The sequence below is a fragment of the Schistocerca gregaria genome, chromosome 5 (assembly GCF_023897955.1).
Source record: "Schistocerca gregaria isolate iqSchGreg1 chromosome 5, iqSchGreg1.2, whole genome shotgun sequence".
NCBI classification, from domain to species: Eukaryota; Metazoa; Arthropoda; class Insecta; order Orthoptera; family Acrididae; genus Schistocerca; species Schistocerca gregaria.
In genome coordinates, this window is record NC_064924.1 from 216,847,015 (window position 1) to 216,873,240 (window position 26,226).

The following is a 26,226-nucleotide window of genomic DNA, read 5'->3' on the forward strand; positions in this document are numbered from 1 at the left end:
TCTGCCTGACCCAGACTCGAAACCGGAATCTTTGCTTTAAGCGGGAAAATGCTCTACCGGTTCTGCTACCCAGGCACGATTCACAACTCGTCCTTATAACTTTACTTCCACCAATAAATCTCTCCTATTTTCCAAACTTCACACAGCTGTTCTGCATTCTTAGACGGATTCTCACCCTTGAAATAAAGTACAGCTCAACCGGTAGATCACTTATCGCGAAAGGCAACAGTTCCTGGTTCGAGGCCCAGCCAGGCAAACAGTTTTCATCTGCCAGGGAGTTCCAAATCGGCGCCTTAAAAATCACTTGATGAGCCACAAAAGAGAGCCGTTTTGGTACTGCTTTTGCTCCATTCCGCAGAAGGCACTTAGATGCCTAAACATAGCCAAAACATAGAAAAGTACTGTGTATCACAGGAAATTGATTTATAAAAAATTAATATGATTTCGTAACAACGTTGTGGAAAAAAGAGCTTCAATACACTACCTGATCAAAAGTATGTGGCGACTTACTAGTGGACATTAAAATGGGGCGTGTCGACTTTTCACCATTAATGACGACTTGAACTCTGCTGGGGTCACTTTCAGTTAAAGTGTACGAGCGTCTGTGGAGGAATGGCAGCCCAAGAGCCAAAACCACACAACGTAGTGATGTTGGAGGCTGGGGTCTTGAGCGAAGTCGACTCATACCACAGAGTTCAGGTCAGGACTCTGGACAGGCCAGTTCATTTGATGAATAATACTGTCCAAAAACCACTGCTTCACCGATGAGGTTTTATGCATTATCATGCTGATATACTTAATCGTCGTCTGCAGACAGTTTCTTCACTGTACGCAGCACATGTTTTCTTAAGCACGGTAAGGAACCACAGCCTAATAACAGAAGAACATCGCCATATCATGAGAACACCTTCACTGATCCACTACGCACGATGGTAGGTAACGTTCTCCAGGCATTCGCTAAACGCAGACCCTTCCATCGCATTGCCAAAGGCTATGGCGCGATTCATCACTTAAAATCACTCGTTCCCAGACACGCACAGACCAACAGCGTCGCTCTCCACGCCACCTCCAGCATGGCTCAGCGGTGCTCGACCGTTGTGGACAATTCTTTTTAACTCCCGAGGAAGTCATTGTGCTAGCTGGACTACTGGCAGCACTTTGCAACTCACAAGTGGTTCCTCCGTTGATTTCATGCGGTTTTTACAATTGCCCTCCGCAATGCTCGACGGTCTCTGTACACCAATACACGAGGTCTACCTAAGCTTGATTTAGCTTTTATTGTTACCAAGCATTTCCTTAACACAACCACATCACCAGCAGTCGACTTTGGCATGTCGAGAAGGGGTGAAATGTCCCTTCCGACTGTTACTCGGGAGACGTCGAATTACTAGTACACGGTCGAAGTCAGTGAGCTCCCTTAAACGACATTCTGCTGGTAATGCTTCCCTAAAGACAACACAATACTCCCAGCCCATTTTTATACTATCGGATCCGCTTATAGTGACATCCGAATACTTTAATACGACAGCGTTCATGATACTGATTGTCCATCTGTATGCCATTGTGTCACAGAAGGAGAGCGACGAGATTGTGATATTCCTTAGGCTGCCGGTACTGACAATATACAGCTGACATCACCCGTCCAACGTGGTCGGCAATAACTCGGAAGAGTCATCTATCCCGCAGCAAAACTGCAATGCAACCGCTATGAATTTCAATTACCAGTGATAAATATATTTCTTGACGTCTTCCTCGCACGTCTTTAACGTCTATAATGCTCTAAACAAAAGATCATTCTGCCATGAATCAAATGTGGCTTTTATGAATGCAAGTCTCCCATTTGCAGCACGTGGACCCTACTACTTTCTTGAAACTTCGCCTTTACTGTACTCCATGAGTGATCAACAGTGAAACAGTGTTCTTACATCACATCCTTACAGTCGTGTATCTTTCGTTCGTGAAAGATAAAACATACATTTAGGGTGTAACGTACTTGAACACTTCGATATGCTGTATCAGGAAGTGTATTCAAAGATGAATCATTGTAAGAGCAAAAATGCAGAACGAAAAAGTCAGACAATGCAATCTGACTTTCTTCAATGTACTGTTTAAGTGTACTCCAGTCGGCAGGTAACAATTATCTACCAACAAAACGCCAATTCCCGCACTTCATGGCTGCTTTAAAGTTTTGCATCCGCCAATGGTGAAAAGCATAAAAGCTGTGCAAGCACAATGTTCGCAACTGTTTTGTATACCACAGATTGTTTAACTGCAGATCCTGAAGAAAGACTTTATAAGATTTTTAGGTTTAGGCAACCATTCAGGGTGGCGACCGTGACATGTTATACTATATCTGCATCGGAATCTCGAAATTACCTCTAATGGACGTAACCTGTCAGGAGCTATGAATGAAGCAAATGGGTGGTGTTAAGTCATTAAAAACTTATGTATCTAAAAGAGAATGTGTTCGCTTTAACAAAGGTTTAGTAGAAACAAAGTCGTATTTGCAGGCTTGGACAAACGTAATAAGTCTGATGCAGCTGAATTTAAATACGGAATTGTTGGTGTGAGGGGACCAAATGTCACTTTTGTAGGACACTAACTGAACATTCAAAGCAGCCTACAACTTTGGAAAAATTGCAAATGAGTTAATGTCTCGATTATATATCATCTGAGAGGTTTACAAGCATATCTAATTCTCGTCCTCCGACTTGCAATCTTAATATCCAGTAATTTGTAACTGCAGAAAATACAGACATCCTACGAAGTTACTTGCAAAGGTAAACACGGTAGGAACAGTAGCCATGAAGCTGTCAGCGCAGCATGACTCAAAAAAATTATTTTTATTGTCAATATTTCGTACAGGAGAGGAGCATCAATTCATCAGCTGCTAAATCAGGAACTACAGCATCGCTGACAGGTACTGTATCTGAAAAACGTGGCTGAATTGTAGCTGTCAGAACTTCGGGCCATCAGTCGACACTCGCGCCCAATGGTGAACTGTCACCTACGTCGCGACCCCCACAGTCAGATATGTGAGAATGAGATGATTGGAATTTAACGTCCCGTTTAGGAAGCATCACCTCCGTTGCTTCAAGTATTTGGAAGAAAATGGGTCACGTACTTATCCAAACACACTATCAAGACTTTGCGTCAATCGATTAAGAGAAACTAGAGAAAACTTCTGCAGGGCTGACGGACGGGGATTTGAATCCCGCCCTTCCTGAAAATGCGTCCTAGGCAGTACCTACAGCTCCACTTCACTCGGTCCAGATAGGTGTGGAAATTGTATTACAGTCACGTTGAAGTATCAGTCATAAGCCACAGTGACAATGAAATCAGATTAAGTTGAAATTTGGAGAAAAATCTGATGATTCTCCAAAAGATATTACACGGAAACAGACCATGTAACAAGATGCGATAGATGTTGTTATTTCGGAATATTATAAGCCGTTGAGCACTTTTCTGCAGCACACCAATTAAATCAAAAAATATCGGATCTAAAAGCTGACAGAGGAAGCTGTGTAGGGGAGAGCTGGCTTCTCCCGAGACAACAAAAATGAAACGTGTACTGATGCTCAATAAATGTTTGCAATGTACCGCTTTACCAGAGCAGTCTGAGTGTAGAGTAACAGATCTGTTTGTCTTGCTTACCGTTCGGCGTAACGCTAGAGACAAGCATCCAGCACTGTGGCTCCAAGATAAATCTGCGATTATTATTACCACGACACTGCGACGCTTGCCCAGACTCTTGTATGGAAGCTCTTTACACTCACTGTGAACGAGAGAGCTGGCTTACGCAGTCAAAACGTAAGGAAACAGTGCTGCTCTGTAACCATCGACGACAAAACTTAAACATGCAAACACCACTTGAAAACGAATACAAACACACCTGTTCTCATATTCTTAGGGTATCAATTCCCCAACTCAGATCCTTTAAATTACGTAACTATAGTGGTGTTGTGAGAACCGCTTACGACGCTACTGTACAAAGGAAAATATGTCAAAACCATCTTGCAGACACACCTCTTGCGCACGTAATGGACCACACGACATACTTGGGGGCGTAACAGACATACAGAGACGTCTCATTGTACGACCACCTGCGGCCCTGACATGACGCGGCGGAAAACATCTGTTTTGTGTTACAATAGGAGATATTTGTTTGCTGCACTGGAACATACCTTGACGGCTACGCTATATATTTGGGATCTGGATTCACATTGCTCAAACGCCTCTTGGACTTGTCACCGCACTGATCTACAGTACAGAGGTAAGTCAGTGAATATTTGTATCTCACGGAAATTACACACAGAGCGCATCCATTTGTATCGCAATTGGCATTAATACTCTCTATCTGATCTATTATAAATGCACCCAGTAATACGTTTTTAGGTCTCTCCGAGTGGACAAATAGGGTACCAATATGATACCGAATGGATACATTAACCGCAACGAACGCTGCTTGCTCCCACTTCCACCTCCTACAAAAAAAAAAAAAAAAAAAAAAAACAGAACACAACTTTTACTAAAGTGTAGGCAGCATACACTCTCCTGGTTTTGATTCAAATCATCACATATAGTCTCGCATCGACAAGAAAGGCTTTGTCAGAATTATATGGGAAACAGTTGGAACGAGAATGTGAGTGCGTATCTGTCTATTATGTTACATAACATGGGTCTGAAGGAAGGACAGATAATATGGGTGCACAGTTTCTTGAGAATCTGTGGTGCTTTCAATGTTCCTCGAGTGGGGATTTTTAACAGGACACAGAATCTTATCTAACGATGCCCACAGCCCATACTTATTAGCTTTCGACAAGAACTTTGGTTAGTGCTGTTTGCAGAGTGTTCACACCGCACTCGGAAATAAAACAATACATGGTCGCTGGGCGCTAATCGGTTCCATACAGCAAGTGGCCACTTCAAGTACTGACAGCGGAAGTGCCAACGAGCTGACTGTTAACGAGACATTAAGTGGGGGCAAGATACTCGACTTTGGGTATATAGACGTAGAATTTATTTTGCGAGACGCTGTTTGCAGTATAGGGTGACAAAAGATCACCAATGAAGTCACATCTCTCCTCTTGGTTGGCGGAGATGACCAGAAATTGACAGATATTTGAACGGTGAGTGCTTCTCTCACTTGATTATCCGTTGGAGCCTCCAGAGATTTTTTGAAGATTATCACACATTTAATAACATTGGTCGCAGTATTGTTCCCCTCAGTCTGACGATAAGGAGTTTTACAAACACCCCTACTTATCTAAATGTAGTCGAATACGTCTTTGCGAAAAACTGAGCGCTTATTCAGCTCTACTCTGGATGCCGAGGTCCACAGAATTTCTTTATGTATTATTATTCAGTCGTTCACACCACTCATTCTGGGGGGACATTAACGCCTCTCGGACTCAAGCGAGCTTTCGTTACCGTAATATAATCGGTTATATGCTACCTAAAAGGCATTTTAAGAAATTTCGTCCCTCTCACCGTGTTTGTTCTACAGGATTATCGTTGTCTGGGAACGTATGTCATGTTCACCATTCCCCCCCCCCCCCCCCCCCTTGTATCATTTCGCACTCGCACAATCAGCATCTCTTTTATTTGTATTCTGGGTCGCAGTGCACGCGAAATGTCTACATTCTGAATGCTGTAGATTCGCTTTTCGTCAGACATTACTAAGCATTATCTAAAATCCAAAAACAAATTTAAGATATGTAAGAGAATTCAACTACTTCATTGTGTACGCTCTTATTCAGCCTGTCTCAGTTTATAGCACATTATTTTTGCTGATGACAGCATGAAGTTTAGTATTAAGACAAATGCCTTAATGACGCCATGATCATCGGCGCTGGTTTCCTTAATAATTGATTTTGTCTAACATCATTTCCCATTCCCTTCTCTATTCAGGAATATCTCCTTTTGAGTTCTGTTTTTTTTTAAAAAAAAAAAAAAGACTGTATTTGTCAGAGGACCTAAACTTTGTACACAATTCTGCGCAACACACTCATCCATTTCTATGGCTTTTTTTTTTACTTTACTTGCAAGAATGTAGTCTCTGTGCACAATAAATGTGACTGCATTCGGTTTTGTTGAAATGGTCCATCAAGCAATTTCCGACTTATGGTGGCACGACACACTCCTCGTCTTTCTGCATTCCTTGCAATTCCTCTGTTATTTCACTGACAAATCAGGATATTCCCTGATGTAATTCGATCGAAGTCTTCTTGATTTATTTCTTCTCCTTTGCACTTCATTTGATTTGTTCCTTCTACTTTGCGTTTCAATGAGAGATGCTTTTAAAATAGTTTCCACAACGGAACTCAGTTTAGAAAGAAATCTGGCAGAAATTACAGAAAGATTCTGGTCGCATGAAAACTATACCAGCGGCAAGACACAATCACTACTTTCACAATGTGACGGTAATGACAATCTTATCGACGACAGCACCACTGAAGAAATTGCAGTAACTATTTCGGAACTCTAATCACGAACACCTGCCAACATGAGTAATTTGAAAGTCTATATCTTCAGCGTAGCGAAGTAACTTAGTCACTTGATAAAGACTTGCCTTGATTGACTCCGCTCTACATACGGAGAAATGACCATCGTAATAAAATAAGAGGAATCAGAGCTCGAACTGAAAAAAATTTCTCACGGACTATTTGAGTGTAGAACGGTCTTGAGAAAGTCTGAAAGTGGCTCTATAAACCCTCTGCCATACATTTCATTGTGAACTGCAGAGTAGTCATGTACATGTAGTTGTAGATCCTTCTACGCTCCCTTGCGTTAATATTTCACTGGGAAGTCGTTTTCCCTCGCAAAATTTGGTAATTAAAGATATTTCACATTTTTATTTAATAACTTTAGCTTCAAGGAAAAATGTGATATGACGTTAGTTCACATATTTTTTGCATTAAGAGATATTCACAGATATCTTCACCAGAGTCACATAGCAAACGCTATTTTTCTTTATAATTTTGCATTGTTCATCTTGTGGATGCATAAATTATTATAATCATAGTCGGTTATTTTTATTCCTGCCAATAATGACTTCCTTCTCTCTAAAAGTTTTTGTAAGTAATTTGGAGTCTTTCGTTACGCACTTCTTTTAACGAAGAACTTGGAAGTACCTCACTGAAAACTAGGTTACATGTTCTTGAGTTTGCTAAACAACGTCACCTTCCATTTAATGGGCTTAACATGGTAGAATAAACAAAAATTTGAATGATGATGTGCTCTTTACCTCGCCCTGCAGACATTCCAATTACTTCAAAGTACGCTCTGTAAAGTGACTGGATGGTGCCAAGCGCCGTTTACACTTTTCAGGTACGATGTCCGGTTTCCGTACTTACGCATGGATGCATCCAAGGCAATAACCACTGCATGATTTGCACGCACGAATAGCTGCATGCCGACGAAACTAATTTAATGTCGCCTTCTCTTTTGCTGCCGAGACTGATGACAACGAACTTATAGTGTGAAACATGTCCAGTACATGCACCTAAGGTGTTGAGTTTCATGATCGCTGAACGACAAGTATCCTACTAGGTACTGACATTTACATCAATTACACGTGCAGCCACACCCTGCAAACAAATGTAAAGTGCGTGACAGAGAGTAATTTCCATTGTACCACACATTAGGGTTTCTTCCAGTTTCATTTGCCTAGGGAGCGTGGGAGGATGACTGCCTAAATGTCTCCGTGTGCGTTGAAATTACAGTAATCTGTCTTCCCCGTATCTACAGGCGAAATACGTAGGTACCTGCAATGTGTTCCTGGATTCCTCACTAATAGTGGATGTTGAAACTTTGCAAGTCGACTTTCGAGGGATAGGTGACGTCTACCTTCAAAAAGTTACCAATTTAGGTTTCAGTATTTCTGCGACGCTCTCCCGTGGGTCAAACCATCCTGTGACAATTTATGCTGCACTTCTTTGCATGCCTTCAATATCCCCTGTTAGTTCTATCTGTTACGCGTTCCACACACTTGAGCAATATTCTAAGTTGGGTGGCAAGGGTGTTCTGTATCGAATATTCATTACAAGCTGACAGCTTTTTCCCAGAATCCTACCGATGAAACTATTCCATATTATATCTCAACAAATTTGTACAACGAAGTGTTTGTACGAATTAACTGATTCTAGTTGCGGCTGACTGATATTGTAGTGAAGGAATACTAAGTTTTCACATTTTGTGAAGTAAATAATTATAAATTACTGAACATTTAATGCACATTTAATGCACATTTAATGCACATTGCTCATCTACGAACAACTTTGGAATCATATTAAGATCTGACTGGATGTTTGTGGACCTTTTCAACGACAGCACTTCATCATTGATAACTGTATCATCTGAAAAAAGTCTGAGGTTGCAATTAAAATTGTCAGCCAGGATATTCAGATGCAAAGATAAATAGTAACGGTCCTAAGACACTTCGCTGAGGCATAACTGAAGTTCCTTGTACACCAATAGATGACGACGCGCCACCCAAGACAATGTAACACCCCTATCAAGAAATCCTAGTCGAGACATAAATTTGTTTCATACGCAAACTACCGTACTTTCAATAATAAGCGCTAGTGTGGTACGAGTAAAACGCTTGTCAAAAGTCAAGAAATACTACCTATACTTTTTTGCCTTGTTCACTGACTTTCAGAATGCTGCAGAAGCGCGAGCTGAATTTCGCTAGACCGGTGTTTTCCGAATCTACGCTGCTCGGCGAAAAGGCAGTCATTGTGTTCGAAATATCTCATTATGTTTTAACTCAGAACATATTCTAAGACTGTATAACAGATCGATGGTATCAGGTAGATCATCTCTGCCTCCATTCTTGACGTGGAAGTGACCTGTGGTTCCTTTAGTCACTGAGGACAGCGTTTTCCAAAAGAGAAAAATCTACAGGATATTATGGTTGGACTTTACATCGCCTCTCTCTTGTGTTTCAGATGAACGCGCTGACTTGTTTGCTGCTAGTGCTGGCTCTTGCCGCCTTGGGCGAGGGGAGAACTTTTGTGTTCGAGAACCAACGCGGGGAGACCATATGGGTGGGAGCTCTCGGCAATGCAGGCGTGGCTCCTCCTAACGGCGGCGGATGGGAAATGGCTGCCGGTAGTTCGGTTAGTACCTGACGTCGAGTTACGGCGCTGCCATTTCTGGGATATAAACAGTAGTTGACTTATGGAAGCATATATCAATTTTGGTACTATCAGTATTTACTGATGATATTATTTTTATTATTATTATCACTATTTACAATTCATGTACTGCGTACATTGCAGGTCTAGCTCTTTAATGATGCCAGCTTACCAGCGAAATAAAGGCATAATAAAGAAATAAATCTCAAATTCCAGTGCAGAATAAATAAAGGGGGTTCGATTATTACTTGTTTTTTCCGTCTAAACAGTACTGCAAATTTAGAGAGCTCTGGATCAGACACATTTCGCTTTTATTTACAAACCATCAATCGTGGTTCCACTTATACAGGGTGAACATGAAATCCGAGAACACTTTCAATGATTTATTGCACAAGAACTAAACATTGTACAGATGCCAGACATGTTGCATTTTTCATCAATACGGCGATCGAATTCTTGCCACACCCGTCGCAGCATGGCATCGTCGACTGTGGCAATCGCTTCCCGTATTCTCTCCCGGAGCTCTGCTACATCACGTGGTAGAGGCGGTACATACACCAGTCCTTTAACGTGTCCCCACAGAAAAAAGTCACACGGAGTGAGATCTGGTGATTGGGGAGGCCATTTCATGAAACAGCTGTCCCCTTCTGTAGCCTGGCCGATCCATCGATGCGGCAGCTCCGTGTTCAGGTACCCACGAACCTCACTATGAAAATGAGGTGGAGCCCCATCCTGTTGAAAGATGAACGGAGAGACCGATTGCAATTGACGCATCTGCCATTGCTGACTCCTTGTGAATGTCTCTCGTACGCTCTCCACATTCACTTCACTCACACGGGGACGTCCGCTTCTCTTTGCTGGGCACAAGTAACCCGTCGTAAGGAATTTGTTGTGCCAGTGGTAAATGGCCTTCCTTGAAGGTGGCTTCTTACCGTACTTGGTTCTAAATATCCGTTGAACAGCTGTAGCACACTTGTTTTTGTCGATCTCCAACACACAGAAAGCCAGCCGCTGTCGTCGAGCGGTTCTAACCGCTTCAGCCCGGAACCACGCGACTCCTACGGTCGCAGGTTCGAATCCTGCCTCGGGCATGGCTGTGTGTGATGTCCTTAGGTTGGTTAGGTTGAAGTAGTTCTAAGTTCTAGGGGACTGATGACCTCAGATGTTTAGTCCCATAGTGCACAGAGCCATTTTGAACACACAGAAAGCTCGCCCGCACCTGAACTCGCCATGTTTGCGACTAGCGCTGACTATCGACAAATTACCAAACTACGCTGTGGCGGTATACATGAAAAAAAAAAAAGACTTTCAGTCTTTCTCTTCAGAATGACATATGTATGATATGTGTACAATGTTTGGTTCTTGTGCAATAAATAATTGGAAGTGTTCCCTGACTTTACGTACAACCTGTGAAGTACGCATTACTACATTTTGCTATTTATGGATTAAAAACAAATTTCCCTCGTGAATTTAGTGTACACTTATTTACAAAGTTTATTACCATTTTTTAAATTTTCTGATGTCTGCAACTTTTTTTTTCATTGTTGGTAGCTGAGACGAAGTCGAAAAAACTTGTTTGTACTTTCATACTTCACGATTTTTCGACTTTCCGGAACACACTATTTCTACATTTATATTCTTTGCACATCACTCCTGTAACACTTCATAGAAGCTGTTTTAGTTAAAACTTTGGTTTACTTTCACTTGTTTAGCATTCACCACTCTGTTTTCATGTTTTTTGTGTGTGTGTCGGTTGCAAGTGTCGTCAACATCGCGAATGTAATGGTTTTAAGTACAAATCCATCTCTCTCTCTCTCTCTCTCTCTCTCTCTCGCTCTCTTTCTCCCCGTTGGTGTTTGCGCGCGCGCGTGTGTGTGTGTGTGTGTGTGTGTGTGTGTGTGTGTGTGTGTGTGTGTGAGAGAGAGAGAGAGAGAGAGAGAGAGAGAGAGAGAGAGAGAGAGAGAGAGAGAGAGAGAGAGTGAGAGAGAGGAGGGGGGGCAAATAAACAGTGATATATAACAGATACTGCGAAAGCTGGCTATCTAAACGAAAAGGGAGATTTTGTTTGGATTTCAACACTGTGTACATTTTCCTGGGTGGTCAGCAATGTTGTGGTAAGCGTGTAATGAACTAGATGAAATGAGACGCTCGTGGGCGTGGTACACAGCTGACGCTCGAGTTGGACGACGCGTGGGCGGGCCGCTTCTGGGGCCGCACTGGCTGCTCGTTCGACGCGTCCGGAAGAGGCACCTGCCAGACGGGAGACTGCGGCGGAGTGCTGCAGTGCAACGGCGCCGGCGGCGTGCCTCCGGTCACGCTCGCCGAAGTCACCCTGGGCGGCTATGGCGGCAACGACTACTACGACATCAGTCTCGTCGACGGCTTCAACATCCCCGTCACGGTGAGTTCACACTGCGAGGCGTTTCCCACTACCAACATTCCTATATTCCTGAGTGGCAAGAATACGCGTAATCTGCGACTATGAACAACAGCTGTCTGCCTCCACATCTGTACTCTGCAAAACATCTTACGGAGTGTGGTCGGGACATTTTTCTGGTACCAAACCGCGCTATCCTGTTGCATTCACGAATACTAGGCGGAAGGAAAGACTGTCGGTAGGTCTCTTGCATAAACTTTAATTTCTGTGATTTTTGCGCCCTGGTCTTCAGCCGAAATGGATGTGGTTGGAAATCGTCCGTCGCATGACCCATATGGAGACTGAGGAGCATCTTCGTGATTCTCTCTCGTTTACAAAAAGAATCCGTCAGGATAAGCGCTGCTCTTCGTTGAATCTTCTCTACCTCTTCTACTAATCCCATCAGTTGACGTATTATGCTGACAAGGTAACATATCATACTGACGAGCAAGACGGTCAAACGTGTGCATAAGCAACTTCTTTCGTGGATGAATTAATTTTCCCTAGGATTCTTCCAGTAAATCTCAGCTTTTCCTACAGCTAGTTTTATGCCGTCGTTACACTTTACGTAGCAACAGACTGTTACTCCCACATATTTTACGGTTATTCACTGTCAAAGGGACAGTAGTGGGACCTTCCACCTGTTACGGGAAATACGCCTCACTTATTTACGTTCACGGGGAATTGCCAGTACTGGTAACAACTGTTAGTCCTATGTAGGTTTTTCTGTATTTAGCACCATTTTCTAGCTTTGCAGCTATCCTGTCCATGGCAGCATCGTCCGCGAACAGCCTCCTGGAGCTTTCGACGTTATCCACTAGGTCAACAGTAACAGCCCTGTAACACTCCCTGGGGGTGCTCCCGAAGTTACTTTTACATCTGTCGATCACGGACGAAGCTTTGACATATTAACACTATTATGAACACTACGTATCTTAATATTAAAACAGGGCTCACATCTCAGGAAGGAAACGCTTCCAAGGCTTTCATTTTTCCTGATGGAACTACAAGAAAAATTATAATGTACAGCATTTGAGTTATACCTCCATCAGCAAGGCAAAATTTCAGTGTACGTTTATCAGTGACACTCATTCTGAAGTTGCACGAAGTGATATGAGGTTTTAACTAATGATGATGCTCAGAAGACCAAACGTGAAAAACAGCGTAAACATTCATGCCTTGTGCAGGCGCCAAACCAGCCGTTCGAGGCAATAACGGACAATATTCCGCCGCTCTTATGAAAACAACCGCTGCATTATCGAAAACTAAAAAGTCGAAACACTTCATTACAGTCGGCGCCTCCGCAGCCTAAATCGCTAACGCACACTACTGCGATGATGCACCATATGGAGGTAGTCAGTCAGAATCTTCGTGGATGACAACAATTTTTACCAATAGCAACTACAAAGGGGAAGAGAAATGGTGGTGTGAAATTCTTGTTCACCAGATCTTGTGCCAGTGGCCTGAATTAAAACACAGACCTTCCGGTTGTGTCCCGCGGAGAGCCCGTGACTATCGACTGACATCCGTCCATTCTAAGAAGAGGCTAAACTCGGTGTTCCTTTTCCTGCTTTTCAAAAATAGTAGTCTGTGTGAAAGACCCAGGTTTCACCTTATTGTTCCACCACCTCATTGTCATTGAAAACATAGCTACTGCTTCCATTCCGCATACACTGAAAGGCACCTATGCTAATCTTTTACATGGAAGATACAGACAACCACGTTTTTATAAATGAAAAACACTAGTTGGCTATTGTTTCACAGTTCTACTGTAGAACAAAAGCAAACTAGTGTTTTTCATTCATTAAAATGTTGTTCTACCAAGAACCGACGGAAGATTCAGTTAACAGGCACATTTCATAAAGCAGTGACCCATTCTAGACGAAGAAAGAAAACCTTTCCAATTAGACAGCTGAACCCACCCCTGAGGATCTTCCAGCCAATAGTGCAATACGGCTATGCTTAACAGAAGGAAGGACCACGAGTTTTCCTTTAACACCTAAAAATTAACTTGTCTTTCAATTACCAATTATATAATGAATCGCACACTTTCAACATACGTACACATATTCTTTACCCAAGCTCCACAAGATAATGAGTTCCAAATGAACCTAAGTGTTACTCAGAGAGGCTATAACCCAATTTACAAGACTGTCAGTGAGGTAATGTTGAGGACCGTATACACTGAATCATCGGAAACAAACTCTATATTAAATACAATTTTTGTATTTTCCTACACCAACCCAGATACTGAAGGCTGACAGCTTCATTTTTAAAACTACACATAAGTCTGACAGTTTAGCTTTTTCAATTAATTAGCACTTATTTGTATGCTCAGATAGTTTCACTGATCATTTTTCTGCGTACTTTGTGTCAATTGACAATTACACAGAAAAAAGAATTTATTTCGGGTTTTTATCTCGTAGACAAAAGTAGAATACGGAAGCACAGAACAAGGGCATCAGCGCTTCGACAAGTAAGGATGAAACAGTAATTGGAAGTACATGTACTTAGCAACCTGATTGTGAGCGACGAGGGAGCAGAGTTTCAGCTTGTAGTAACCAAAAGGAGCACTCAAGCAGGTACACATGTTAAAATGTCTCATTTTTAAAGTTAAATATTTCTACACGTATCAGGATAAAATGTTGTACAGAAACACTGAGAAATAGAAAACAGCTAGAAATAAGACAATCGATACAATGTAAGCCAGTTAATCTTGACATACCTCGCAAATTTTCTTAATCTGATGTCATATTTCAGAACAATTTTCTCTCAGTAAGCTTCACAATAGTAATTACTTTATCACTATCACATCTCTTCGGACAACTAAGTCATATCTGTACGCCAGCCAATCCTCATCGCGAGTTTAAGTACCTCAAATGAAATGTCCTGGGTCTTTCCTGAACAGATATGCAGAAGCGGAGCGGAAAGGAAGAAATGAAGGAAGGAGAGAAGAGAAGAAAGCAAAGGAAAGTTTTACCGTTACGTCCACGACGAAGTGTAGAGCTACAATAACAGATAGTGACCAATAAACAAACTGAGGCTAGAAATGATGGGGGCGGACTAGACGTAACAGTTTTGCCGTCTTGCACTACAGTGAGAGTGAGTGAATGGAAGCTGTTCAGGTGCACATTGCAAATCGAAAATGTAGCTTCCAGTACATCTTTTTACAGCCAGTATTACTCTTCTTCTTGAAGTATATGCAAATGTATAAAGAACCAGAAGGACTACAGTTTATTGGTGAAAATGTCTAACTGTGGGGTTTAACTAACTGTACTCTTCCCGCAACAGTCGTTAGATCTAAAACGCACTGTTATCTTTCTGGCCCTACATTTAGTTTGGTTCACTTCAAGAAGCGTATTACAACCATATATAGGGGCAAATCGATTCTAAACTTATTTGAATAACACATGTATTACGCATCTCCATTCTTAAAATCGTTGCAGTCAACAATGACAAGTTTAACCAGCGCATTTTTAGATGATGCAAGGGTGTCAGATTGAATCCTCCGTTAATCAGCAGAGCGCGCGCTGGTTTTAAAAGGCGTGGAGGACTGGGACTCGAACCCGGAACCTTATTTTCTTGCTCAATGCTCCTACCGACTGAGCTATCCAGACACGACTCACAACCAGCCCTCAAAGCCTCAATTTACCTAATACTTCTCTTTTAATTCTCCGAACTTCACAAAAGTTCTCCTGTACACCTTGCTGTACTAGCACTCTTAGACCGAAGAATTTAGCGGATTAATGGGTTACCACAGTCTAGGGACTGTTTTCAGCATTAATCTCTCTGCAATGGAGTGTGCGGTGCTTTTAAACTGTTTACCGTATCGGGACTCGGGTTTGGAAAGGCATGCATACTTAAAGGCAAAACTCCGGGTTCGTGTTCCGCTCCGGGAGACAGATTTAATCCTGCCGGGAAATGTGGATACATGCGTAAGTTCTCCATCACCTTTGTAAAACAAGGGGATTGGATACAGGGAAGCAGACTTACGAACAAGCTCCTCATAGTAATTACAGCTGCCGGCCGCTGTGACAGAGCGGTTCTAGGCGCTTCAGTCCGAAACCGAACTGCTGCTACGTTCGCAGGTTCGAATCTTGCCTCGGGCATGGGTGTATGTGACGTCCTTAGATTAGTTAGGTTTAAGTAGTTCTAAGTCTAGGGGACTGATGACCTCAGATGTTAAGTCCCAAGGCGCTTAGAGCCATTTGAACCATTTTAATCACAGTTTTCATTCTATTGTGGAGGAAGGAAGTGATCCGGCTGATACTGTAATCGTCATATCTATTTCTGAAGTGAAGGTGTAACGACAGAGCACACAGAGAATTAACCGTGGCCCCTGCCTCACTAGCAACCATCTCTATTGCAGATGACTCCTACCGACGTGTCTGGCGGCGGTGACCACTACCGCTGCAACGCAGCGACCTGCCCAGCCAACGTGAACGCCCAGTGTCCCGCAGAGCTGCAGCAGGTGGTCAACGGAGCCGTCGTCGCTTGTAAGAGTGCGTGTCTCGCCTTCAACACCGACCAGTATTGTTGTCGCGGCGCCTACGGTACTCCTGACACCTGCCAGTCCACCACTTGGCCAACCAACTACCCCGCCTTCTTCAAGGGACTCTGCCCTGATGCCTACAGCTACGCCTATGATGATGTTGCCAGCACATTCACGTGCTCGAACACAGGCTACAGGATCACCTTCAGCTGAAGCACATAGCTGGTCGCCAAGTCTGATCAGCTTCAGTACTCATGCTCCTTCTTAGCGCCTGTCGCGTAGTGCTATGTAGTTGATGAATAAATGAATAAATACAAACGATACAAAAGACTGAGTCGGTTTTATCTGTCTGTTTGTTCAACTGACAGAATTACGTATCCCCATTGAACCCGGTAAGTGATGAACTACTGTTGGTAAATAAATGAAGAAAACGATAAATCTGCCTATGAATAAGAAAAACATAGCTGGAGCCGTTATTGCAGACATATCTGTAACAGAGATAGAAGACTTCGCTAAAAACAGTATCAAAGAATATTTTGTGTGGGCTGTGCATGGTATGCGACAGGATACAGATGCTGACGCTACAAGAAGCAACGATGCACAAATATAAAATCGAAATGTAGCTAAGGATTTTCTCCTCCTGAAGATGGAACCAAACGGCCCGAAGTGTCACAGAACATGAGAAAATAAAACTTTTCTGTATCTGAAGGCGTCACAATGTTGGGCAACTGAATTAGACACAAATACGCAAAAGCGAGTAACATCAGCTTTCGCCCAGATGACGCGAAGTGGTATCCACTCCAAGAGACACCGAAGACGTCCTGATCTTTGACCGCCCAACCGCTGCCCGCAAATCGCGGATACTGGTCGTAGAGTGCATTTCTCTACTGGATACCAGACGCCTCCAATATGACAGTTCAGATCACAGGCGTGTTCAGGACTTTTGGGATGGGGGTATTTTCTAGATTTTATAAGAACACAATTATTACTACTGAATTTCAGCACTAAATTTGCTGATATTAAGCAAATACTCAATCGCAGAAAATCTGGTTCCACTTACATTTAGCATATATTTTTCTGTCGTGGCAGGTTGGAAATGTGATTCACTGTTTCCTCTGGATCAAGTAGAATGCTGCTATGCACACCTCTATTTTAATTTATAATGTTCCTTAGGTAGGTTTTCAAACGTTTTAAAGTCGAAAATGTTCTTTTTAGTTTTGGTGTTGAAACTGGGATGGTGACTAGAATTTGGAGCAGAGTTATAATATTGGGAAAAAATTTTTATCTGCATGTCTCTAACGACGCCAAGGCGTCCTCTTGTCTTGTACAAGGTTCTTCTTTAAGCTATTTATGTTCCCGAAAGGAAAATTCTTCACCTGCAGACGCAGGTTGTGATAACAATGATCGATTAAATTTGACGGGACTCCGGTATATCTCCTTTATAGACAGAAGCTGAGTTTGCAGTTGGCTCTGAACGTTCTTTAAAAAAAAAATGAATATTCATTCAGTGGAGATAACTGTTTCTCTCCCACCTATTTCATTTTTATTCCGAAAGCAACACTGAACTTTTTGCATTAAACACGTTAATCGCATCCAATAGTTAAAGTTAGAATATTTGCGAATTATCTCACACAAACAATTAAAGGCAATTCACGATTTTTCCCTCGTCATTCGCTGTTAGCATGATAAACTGGAACGCACGTCTATCATTGGCATTACTATTTATAGCGTAGCGATATGCACTGACAATCAGGAAACTGTATAATGTGAGTTAGTTGCCAGTGGACTGTAGAATGTATTCTCAAACTGAAAAGTTGTTAAAGAAACTAGCGGAAGTGAAGCTGTGAGGACGGGGCGTGAGTCGTGCTTGGGTAGCTCAGATGGTAGAGCACTTGCCCGTGAATGGCAAAGGTCCCGAGTTCGAGTCTCGGTCCGGCACACAGTTTTAATCTGTCAGGAAGTTTCATATCATCGCACACTCCGCTGCAGAGTGAATATCACATTCTGAAAAGTTATCTGCCGTCCCTGTGCCCCCTTACTGCAGATCTAGTCACGCGAAGATACGCTTTGCACACACTATTACATCACATACCAACGTGACCCACTGCACTACAGACCGTGTTCCCAAGCTGGGAAATTGCCATCTGTCGCCTCTGTGTTCCCGTACTCCTGATCTAGTCACGATTATGTACGCTTTGCAGACAATATTAAATCACACACCAACCTGTGAACTACTTAAGTCATTTCCCATATACCAAAGGCTATGGAATTTTATGTACCCTTTCAGAAAAACATAGTAACACGCGGGCTAGTTTCACTTCTACACGTGAGATAATTTCGGAGATACTCAAAATTATTTAAAACCTAAATCTTAGAACTTCCCATTAAAAGCAACATTCTGACTCGTCAATATGTTTTTGTAAATATATCAGAAGACGAATTAAACCAAACACTTCGTCGCTAAATATTTTGCCAAACAGTATTTTATTGTTAAATATTTAGTTAAACAGCATTTTGTTCATGGGAGTATAAGTTATGTAGTGTTTTCAGTTTTCAAACAGTAATTACTATATTCAGTTATCTGCAAACAACTGCTACCAACGTTATACTTCAGCGAAATAGCTTGCCAAGAATCCGAGAAAATTCCAGTTCCCGCCCTGTGTGGTCGAGCGGCTCTAGGCGCTACAGTCTGGAACCACGCGACCGCTACGGTCGCAGGTTAGAATCCTGCCTCGAGCATGGATGTGTGTGATATCCTTAGGTTAGTTAGGTTTAAGTAGTTCTAAGTTCTAGGGGACTGATGACCTCTGAAGTTAAGTCCCATAGTGCTCAAAGCCATTTGAACCATTTTTTGAAATTCCAGTGCTATGTAAAATCGTAAGAGAGTCTAAGGCTTCTATCCAGTCCCTCGTTGACCTGTCTAGTGTGGCATTCGAAGACAGCGAAAGGAAAGCTGAAGTTTTAAATACCACGTGTAAGAAATAATTCACGCAGAAGGATCGTACAAATATACCGTCGTTGGACCGTCGCACAGACTGCCGTATGGGGGACATAGTAATAGGTATCCCTGGCGTAGAGAAGCGAACGAAGTTCAAAACAATTAAGTCATCAGGTTCGGATGGAATACTAATTCGGTTTTATTGAGAGTAATCTACCGCACTAATCACTTACTTAGCATTTATTTATCCGAAATCCAACCTGTTCTTTTTTCACATGATATCCTGCGAAACATGAATGAAAGACAACAGGCAGATTCCACATTCATAGATTTCCGGAAAGCGTTCGACACGCTGTGATTTTTAACGAAGATCCGAGCATACAGATTAGGTTCCCAGATACGTGAGTGGCTCGAAGATTTCTTAAACAATAGAACCCGACTGAAGGACGATTCTATTGTCGCTAACGTACATTCCGAGTAAGGACCACGGAGACTGGAAAAGAAAAATCATGGCTCGTACGGAAGCAAACAGACAGTCATTTTTGATTGGAACAGGCAAGGAAATAGCTAGTAGTGGTATAAGGTACCCTCCACCATGCACTATATTTTGGCTTGCTGAGTATATATTTAGATGCAGATTTGAAAGGTTTGACGAAGCAAAGGGCATAACATACTCAATAGTAACATGCTTAGTACAGCTCTCCGGTGTTCAAACTAAACTTCGAGTTGAGGGCAGCTTCATCTACCTTGGTCGTCCTGGTTTCAGTTCACTGCGTAAACTGTCCAAATTGCGTAATAAGAACCAGTTAATAATTAATCTCTTTTCTGTGAGTAAAAAAATAAATTAAAAAAAACATTTTTCCTGCCATCAAGACAAGTTGGGTTTTCATTTTCACCAAAACACTACAAAAAGGGGGTAGAATACTTGAGTTTAACGTCCCATTGATGATTTAAGATATGAACCAGTCCACGGCAGTTTTGTCTGCAAAGTAATCCTGAACGTCAGACGACCTTCGGATTTTGTTCTTCAAAATTCCCAAATGCTTTCCCTCAGGCGTTTTGGTCTGCGTCAACAGCGTAGCACACAACGCGAATAATGATTTCACGTAACTGTTCATAGGAGCTTCCAGTTACCCGGACAATTTTGAAAACCTTAATGTCACGGTCTTTTGGCATCATACGAAGTATTTCACCTATTATTTCTACAGAAGAATCTCCGTCTGGCGTTCAGAATATGTTAGACCTGTAGTGCTCATAGAACGTTGTTTAAATTCATTTACCTTGTACTAAAGAGTCGCGAGTGCAATTCCCTCATTTTAATGTTCATATGAGGAGAAGACGACTTTCCTGGAATGATATTTTAGCTCGGCATCAAATTCCGCTCTGTCCAAACTACGAAACGTTTTTACACTCTTTTGTTAAGGTACCTTCCAACAAGCAATTGCGTATTGCAGCACTTTAAAGTTTGAACAGAATGGTTCCAATATTTCTAGGAAATGTATAAGACATCCCTATCCGCCACCGTCATTATTATACCAATGAAAATGCATAAGTTTAATAGGTAATGTATAATTATAACGAAACACTAGGATGGAAGTACTTTGATGGAGCTATGACGAAATACTGTATCAGATTGATATACACACTATACTAAACTCATATTTCCCTCCACTGTAAAAATAGGTTTAAACCTAAACAGATTCTATTAATACACACAAACGGGCAGGGATATAGTCGGTGCCTCTGCTCTAGCCAGCCAAATGCTCGGCGGGTCAGATAAATAATTAAGTTAGTCAACAACTACAATGATTTTCACTCTTAGTTGTGGACTAAAAATCACCCTAGAACTACACCTGCGCGTTTATCATCAATCTTTCAGCAGGAGACGATTGCTAGCTGCACAGTAACACACTTTATATTCTTGATAATGAGGCCTTAGCCTTGTTGGCTCCTCTCTCAACCATTCTCCTTCATTTTCCTCTTCGAAAAATAATAAATTAATGTGCGATACTTGGTTTTCTTCCGCGGCTACCGGGTTCTGAATGGGATGATATGAAAATACCCAGAACAAATGATACGCTTGTTGCACTTGCAGCCAATCCACTCGATAGCATTGTATTGTAGGGAAACAGAAAAATCTTCAATGTCGTTGAATGCTGCGTTTCTTTCGTCGTAGAGCGTTTCCGACATTTTGCACCAACTTTTCGAATCCTTCTCAGAGAAATATTTACAGCGTCTATTACATGACGTACATAAGCGTTAGCCATAACAACACAAAGTTTAGGCCGCATACTTTGTTTCTCTGTCTCTTTTTTTCATTCCCTAATTATGAGAGATGGACGGGCTGTCGTTGAACTTCGAACTTAGTTCTATTAAGCCAAATTTCCCAGTAGACTGTGAGTGGGGCAGGGGGAATCATAACTGAGAATATTTGGGAAGGGATTTCGAATTCTGGCATTCGCGTGATAATCGTGCGAAACATCTGAAAACATTAGTCAAACTGGGGATTTGTAAGAATTTTATTTCTAGAGCAATGTTGTCCATTATTCCAGATAAAAATGAAAATTTTGTACGAGTGTACGTTGCGTGTGCGTACATGAAAGCGTTACACAAAGGAGGTGTGTTTATGCTGTGTGTCTGCTCCACGCACTCCCATCTGCTAGAGTGAATCACCCTCCTTTCGTTACCAGCTTCCCACTCCCTCTCTGAAGAATGCAAAGAAAATGTCGGAGGATATTACAAAGTCCGCAATGAAAGAGGTATTGCGCAACATTTCATGTCAACACGACTATTTTCCACAACGCCTACAAATTACTTTAAACATAATACGTGGATCAAACTGACCTAAATGAAGTACTGAAACGAACTATCAATTAACACATCAGAAGCAAGTGCACGTTTTTCTCTTTGTAGTTCAGTTTTTTTATGAGCGTGTCCCCTGAAATTCTAGGTTGCTAGTGTTAGTGTGAGTTCATGAGGCGGAAAGAGGACAACAGGTAAAATTTTTGATGCTGATCATGATGATGCAGTAAGTATAAGTAAACAACAGTACAGCAGTGTATTTAACCTAAGCGCGTATCACATGACAATGCACCTGATTAGGCGAGTAAGCATCTTTGAAGATGGCGCAGCTTACGATGCAACTGATTAACTCGTTATTAGAGTTGAGAAAATCTTACTTATTTTCTACAAAGTAATGATAGAAACCTAGATCGCCTTGTAGGTACTACGGCGCAGGCTTAAACAGGGAAGAGAGGAAAGCCACAAAACGTAATTGCATGTGACAACAGAACGACCATCCGCCTCATGTACACGTTATCCAGAGAGAATCCCATTCTAGACGCATATACAGGGGTGAATCTGAAGTCCGTTGACAAAATTTCGGAGGTTGTTCTGGGATATTTTCTGAATCGTTTAATGCGAGAATGTCATGGACTGCAGTGTACTGGGTTTGGGGATGCTTCTCTACATTCTTCAGCATGTAGAGGTTTCTACAAACAAATTCGACTCGTTCTTTCCATTTATATATGTAAAGTTAATTATCAGTGAACTGCAGTTTTCCTATTGATTAGACAGACAACTATAATACATTTTGCACTAGGCGTCTAAACTAAATAACAGTTACTGGTCTACATCTACGTAATTCTCCGCAAGTCACTGTAAGATGCAGAAGAAAGGGTACTTCGTACCACAGGTAGTCATTCTCTCCCCTGTGAGGAAAAAAGGGACTGCCTGCGTGCCTATGTACCAAGCCCTAATTTCCCTCATTCTGTAATTATAAATCGTTCTGTGGTCTGTCGCAAAGACTGTACCAGTTCGTGATAAGGATGTCTTCTTCCCTCCAAAGATCCCCATGTATGCATTACTGCAACACTCTTGTACTGGTCAAACCGACCGGAAAAAAAAATTCAGCAACATGCCTCTGCATTGCTTCGACGTATTCTCTTAATTAGTCCGAGCGGGGCAGAATCCCATATACACGAGCAGTATTCGAGAACGGATCGCCCAATATTTCTGTAGCTCTCCTTTACCGGAGCGCTACATACTCCCAGTATTCTCCCAACAAAACGCAGTCGGTCATTCGGTTTCTCCTACAACTGACTTTACGGGCTCCAACCATTTCCTGTCTTTGCACATCTTTACGCCTAGATATTTAATCAGCATGAATACGTGAACCAGAATATTTTTAATATAAAATACGAACATGTATAGAATATTGCGTCAGCATTTGAGAGGAAAATGGACATACTGAAACCTGATATAAACAGCATTGATGTTCGACAGTAAGATTAATTTTTGCTGTGAAACGGCTTTCGGCTGTCTAGGCCATCGTCAGACAACATAAGACTGATCAAGTACAGCTGTACAAAGACTCTTATTTACTAAGACATTTGGCATTTAAAGATTAGGAACCTATATGAAAAACACAAAATTGGGATGCTTCAGTTAACCGGCAAACCTGATGTTTGACGAACCTACTCTACACAAGTTATATATATAATTAAAGTTTTGAACATGGCTACGTGGTCAGCGACCGTTTACAAAGTAAAATTAACAGCAATAGCAGCCCTTGGTAGCAGAAAAGGCATGTTTTGAGCCAAGATTCGGCACTGCTATAAATGTGTTCATCAGAAAAACTCTCAACTTGGCGTGCCGCATATTAAACTTATTTTTATATATAATTAGTTAAAATCTGTAATTTATACACAAACTAGTACTGAAGTACACACAAAGAAGGTATGCGCCAATAAACCTTACATTAAACGGTGCTCATACATAGAAGTATATGAATAACTACTAGACTGGCTGACCATGAAACGTGTTGAATATAAAACAATTTTTCCACGTTTCCTGAGCATGTTTTGAATGACCGCATTTCTTATGACATTAAATGGGATGTTCTTCTTTGATCAAATAAAAGCAGAAAAGTAACAGTACCGGAAATTCTGGCTACAATAATCGTCATTGACCGAATCCTGACTTAATCCTTACTGACAAGTATATTTTCATTATTCCCCCTTGCAGCAGTCAACTGACACTGATCTCGCCCTAAGACGATATGCCTGCAGCAAGTTATGTACCTGTTTTCCATTACCCGCACTGCGCTGTCTACTTCCTCTCCTCTGCCCCCAAGCCACTCCCCCCCCCCCCCCCCCCCCCCCGCCCCTCTCTCACATCACCACACTCATCAACCCCTGGATTTTTATAGTCTGTGCCAGTACTCGTTGGTGTACAGTTTTGTCGCTTATACTGATACAATTTTAATCTTTCAGCACAATAGGCTATAAGGTCTATTGGAACAAACCTTCTTTATGTGTTTTTCAATACCAGTTCGTGTATAATGTAGAGCTTTTCGCTAATATCTACACAACTTACGCAGATCAGAATAATAGGCCATTCAGACATTGGTTTTACGGATTTATAGTCATATCTTCATGTGAGTCTAAAATATTCATTGTGTCATTACCAAATATTTCACGTTTTGTATGTATTTAAAATTGAAAAATTTCAATTTTGCTTTTTTCGTATTTAGAAATAACCTTTAAATGCCACAAGCCTTTGTAAATAATAATCTTTGTACAACTAGAAGGCCTCGCTGATGTGTGAACTGTTTCTCAGCCTTAAGTTGTCTTACGATGACGTAGAAGGCCGAAAGCCGGTTCGTAATGTAAAACAAAATGAATATTATTGTGGAACATTGATACTAGTATTCCAGATTTTAATTATATTCGACCATTTCGGGTTTTAAGCCGCCCACGAGCTTTGGGCAGAGATCTCCTCTGCCACTGTCAGTGGTTGACAGACGCGTAAATACCACTTCCGTGCTTATATAGTCGCTGGTGGCGCCGCTATAGAAGCACGGAAACGGCATTCGCACGACAGTCAAACACGAGGAGATCTCTGCAGCAAGCTCGTGGGCAGTTAACCACTCGACACGGCTTGAAACCCGAGAATATTTCATATCTTGTCTTCCTCATCCTCATTATCCTACACTTCTACACATTTTAACTATGCAACCGAAAAACGAGGCGCATCCAGAGAGGAGAAGAAAAATCCCAGAGCTGCAGGGGCGACCTGCTCGGCGCCTGTCTCCTCCAGACTCTGCGAGGCGCGTGTGCCCGCGGGCAGACGAGCAGGAAGCGTGCCGCGACAGCGCCAATTCAGCTGATTCGGCGCGCGCGGCGGCTGCGGTAACGAAGTAGCGCCACAGTCGCCTTCCGCCGCGCGGCTTCCTCTGCCACACCTTGCTCCAGGTTCTTATCGGAAAGGCGCCACGGAAAATCGAGTCAAAGTGAGGGGAGCAGCGACGAAACAGGAACTAACGCGGAGAAGTGGAGCAGCCAGCAAACGACATTTCGAGGCTGTCGTCGTGCAGGTCTGTCGCTTTTGGCCAATGACTAGATGTCTGAATGCTAAAGAGAATTAACCCTCCGAGAGCTTTCGGTAAGTAGTTCATACGAAGCTGCAGTCTTGCGGACTGGCTCACTTTGATTTTCTTCGTACTTACAGGAATTGAACACCAGTGTCCAGACATCAATTTCAGAAAGTAGTACGGCCCAGTTTTCACAATAAAATAAAGAAACAATAGAAGAGATAAACCCTCGAAACATTCGCCTTTGAAGGTTAGAAGAGTTCCGACCGTTATCATGTATAAATAAAATGACACTCATTACCGAAATCGCCGGTAGCTGAGTCGTGTGGCGTATTACTTTGGTAATTGCATGATTGCTTGTTCGATGGCCGTCTGCATCGTAAAATGGGAATGTCAGTCAACAAAGCATTGTATCACATTTTAAATAAAATCTGTTTTATTTTTAATTATGATCACAAGAAAATAAATTGATAATAATGCTGATAATGAAAACGCCTCATTATTAAATGAAAAATTATATACATTAATAATACTGTTCAGCCTCAGTAAAGTAAAAGGAATTTTAGTTTCACTTTGAGGCTTCGAATTTTTTATTTTTTGCCTAACTTTGTTATGAATACTCGCACTTTCAAGCAAAAGATTAAAAATGTAATAAACATGATACAATAGTTGTTAATAACATTATTATTTCATAATAAATGTATAATTTACATAAAACTAAGAGTTGCTATCAGTGAGAATCGAATCAGCGACTTCGTTCGAAAACACCAAACGAGCTGCAACTAGTCACCTTTCACGTTCACACAAATTTTTATTTTTGGCGTTACTATTCTCTGCTTTTTAATGCGCACACACACACACACACAC

General features: G+C 41.9%; 2 protein-coding genes across 4 annotated transcripts in view; one reads left to right on the forward strand and one right to left on the reverse strand.

Moving 5' to 3' along the window:
- Nucleotides 1-26,226, reverse strand: part of LOC126272690 (angiogenic factor with G patch and FHA domains 1) — a 257,783-nt gene that overhangs the window by 23,381 nt on the left and 208,176 nt on the right. The gene's annotated exons all lie outside the window — the stretch shown is intronic.
- Nucleotides 4,203-16,378, forward strand: LOC126272691 (uncharacterized). The gene is made up of 4 exons (XM_049975718.1): nt 4,203-4,273; nt 8,952-9,122; nt 11,308-11,541; nt 15,926-16,378. Exons 2-4 carry the CDS (start codon nt 8,952-8,954, stop codon nt 16,259-16,261), a joined length of 741 nt encoding a protein of 246 aa, XP_049831675.1. The 5' UTR covers nt 4,203-4,273; the 3' UTR covers nt 16,262-16,378.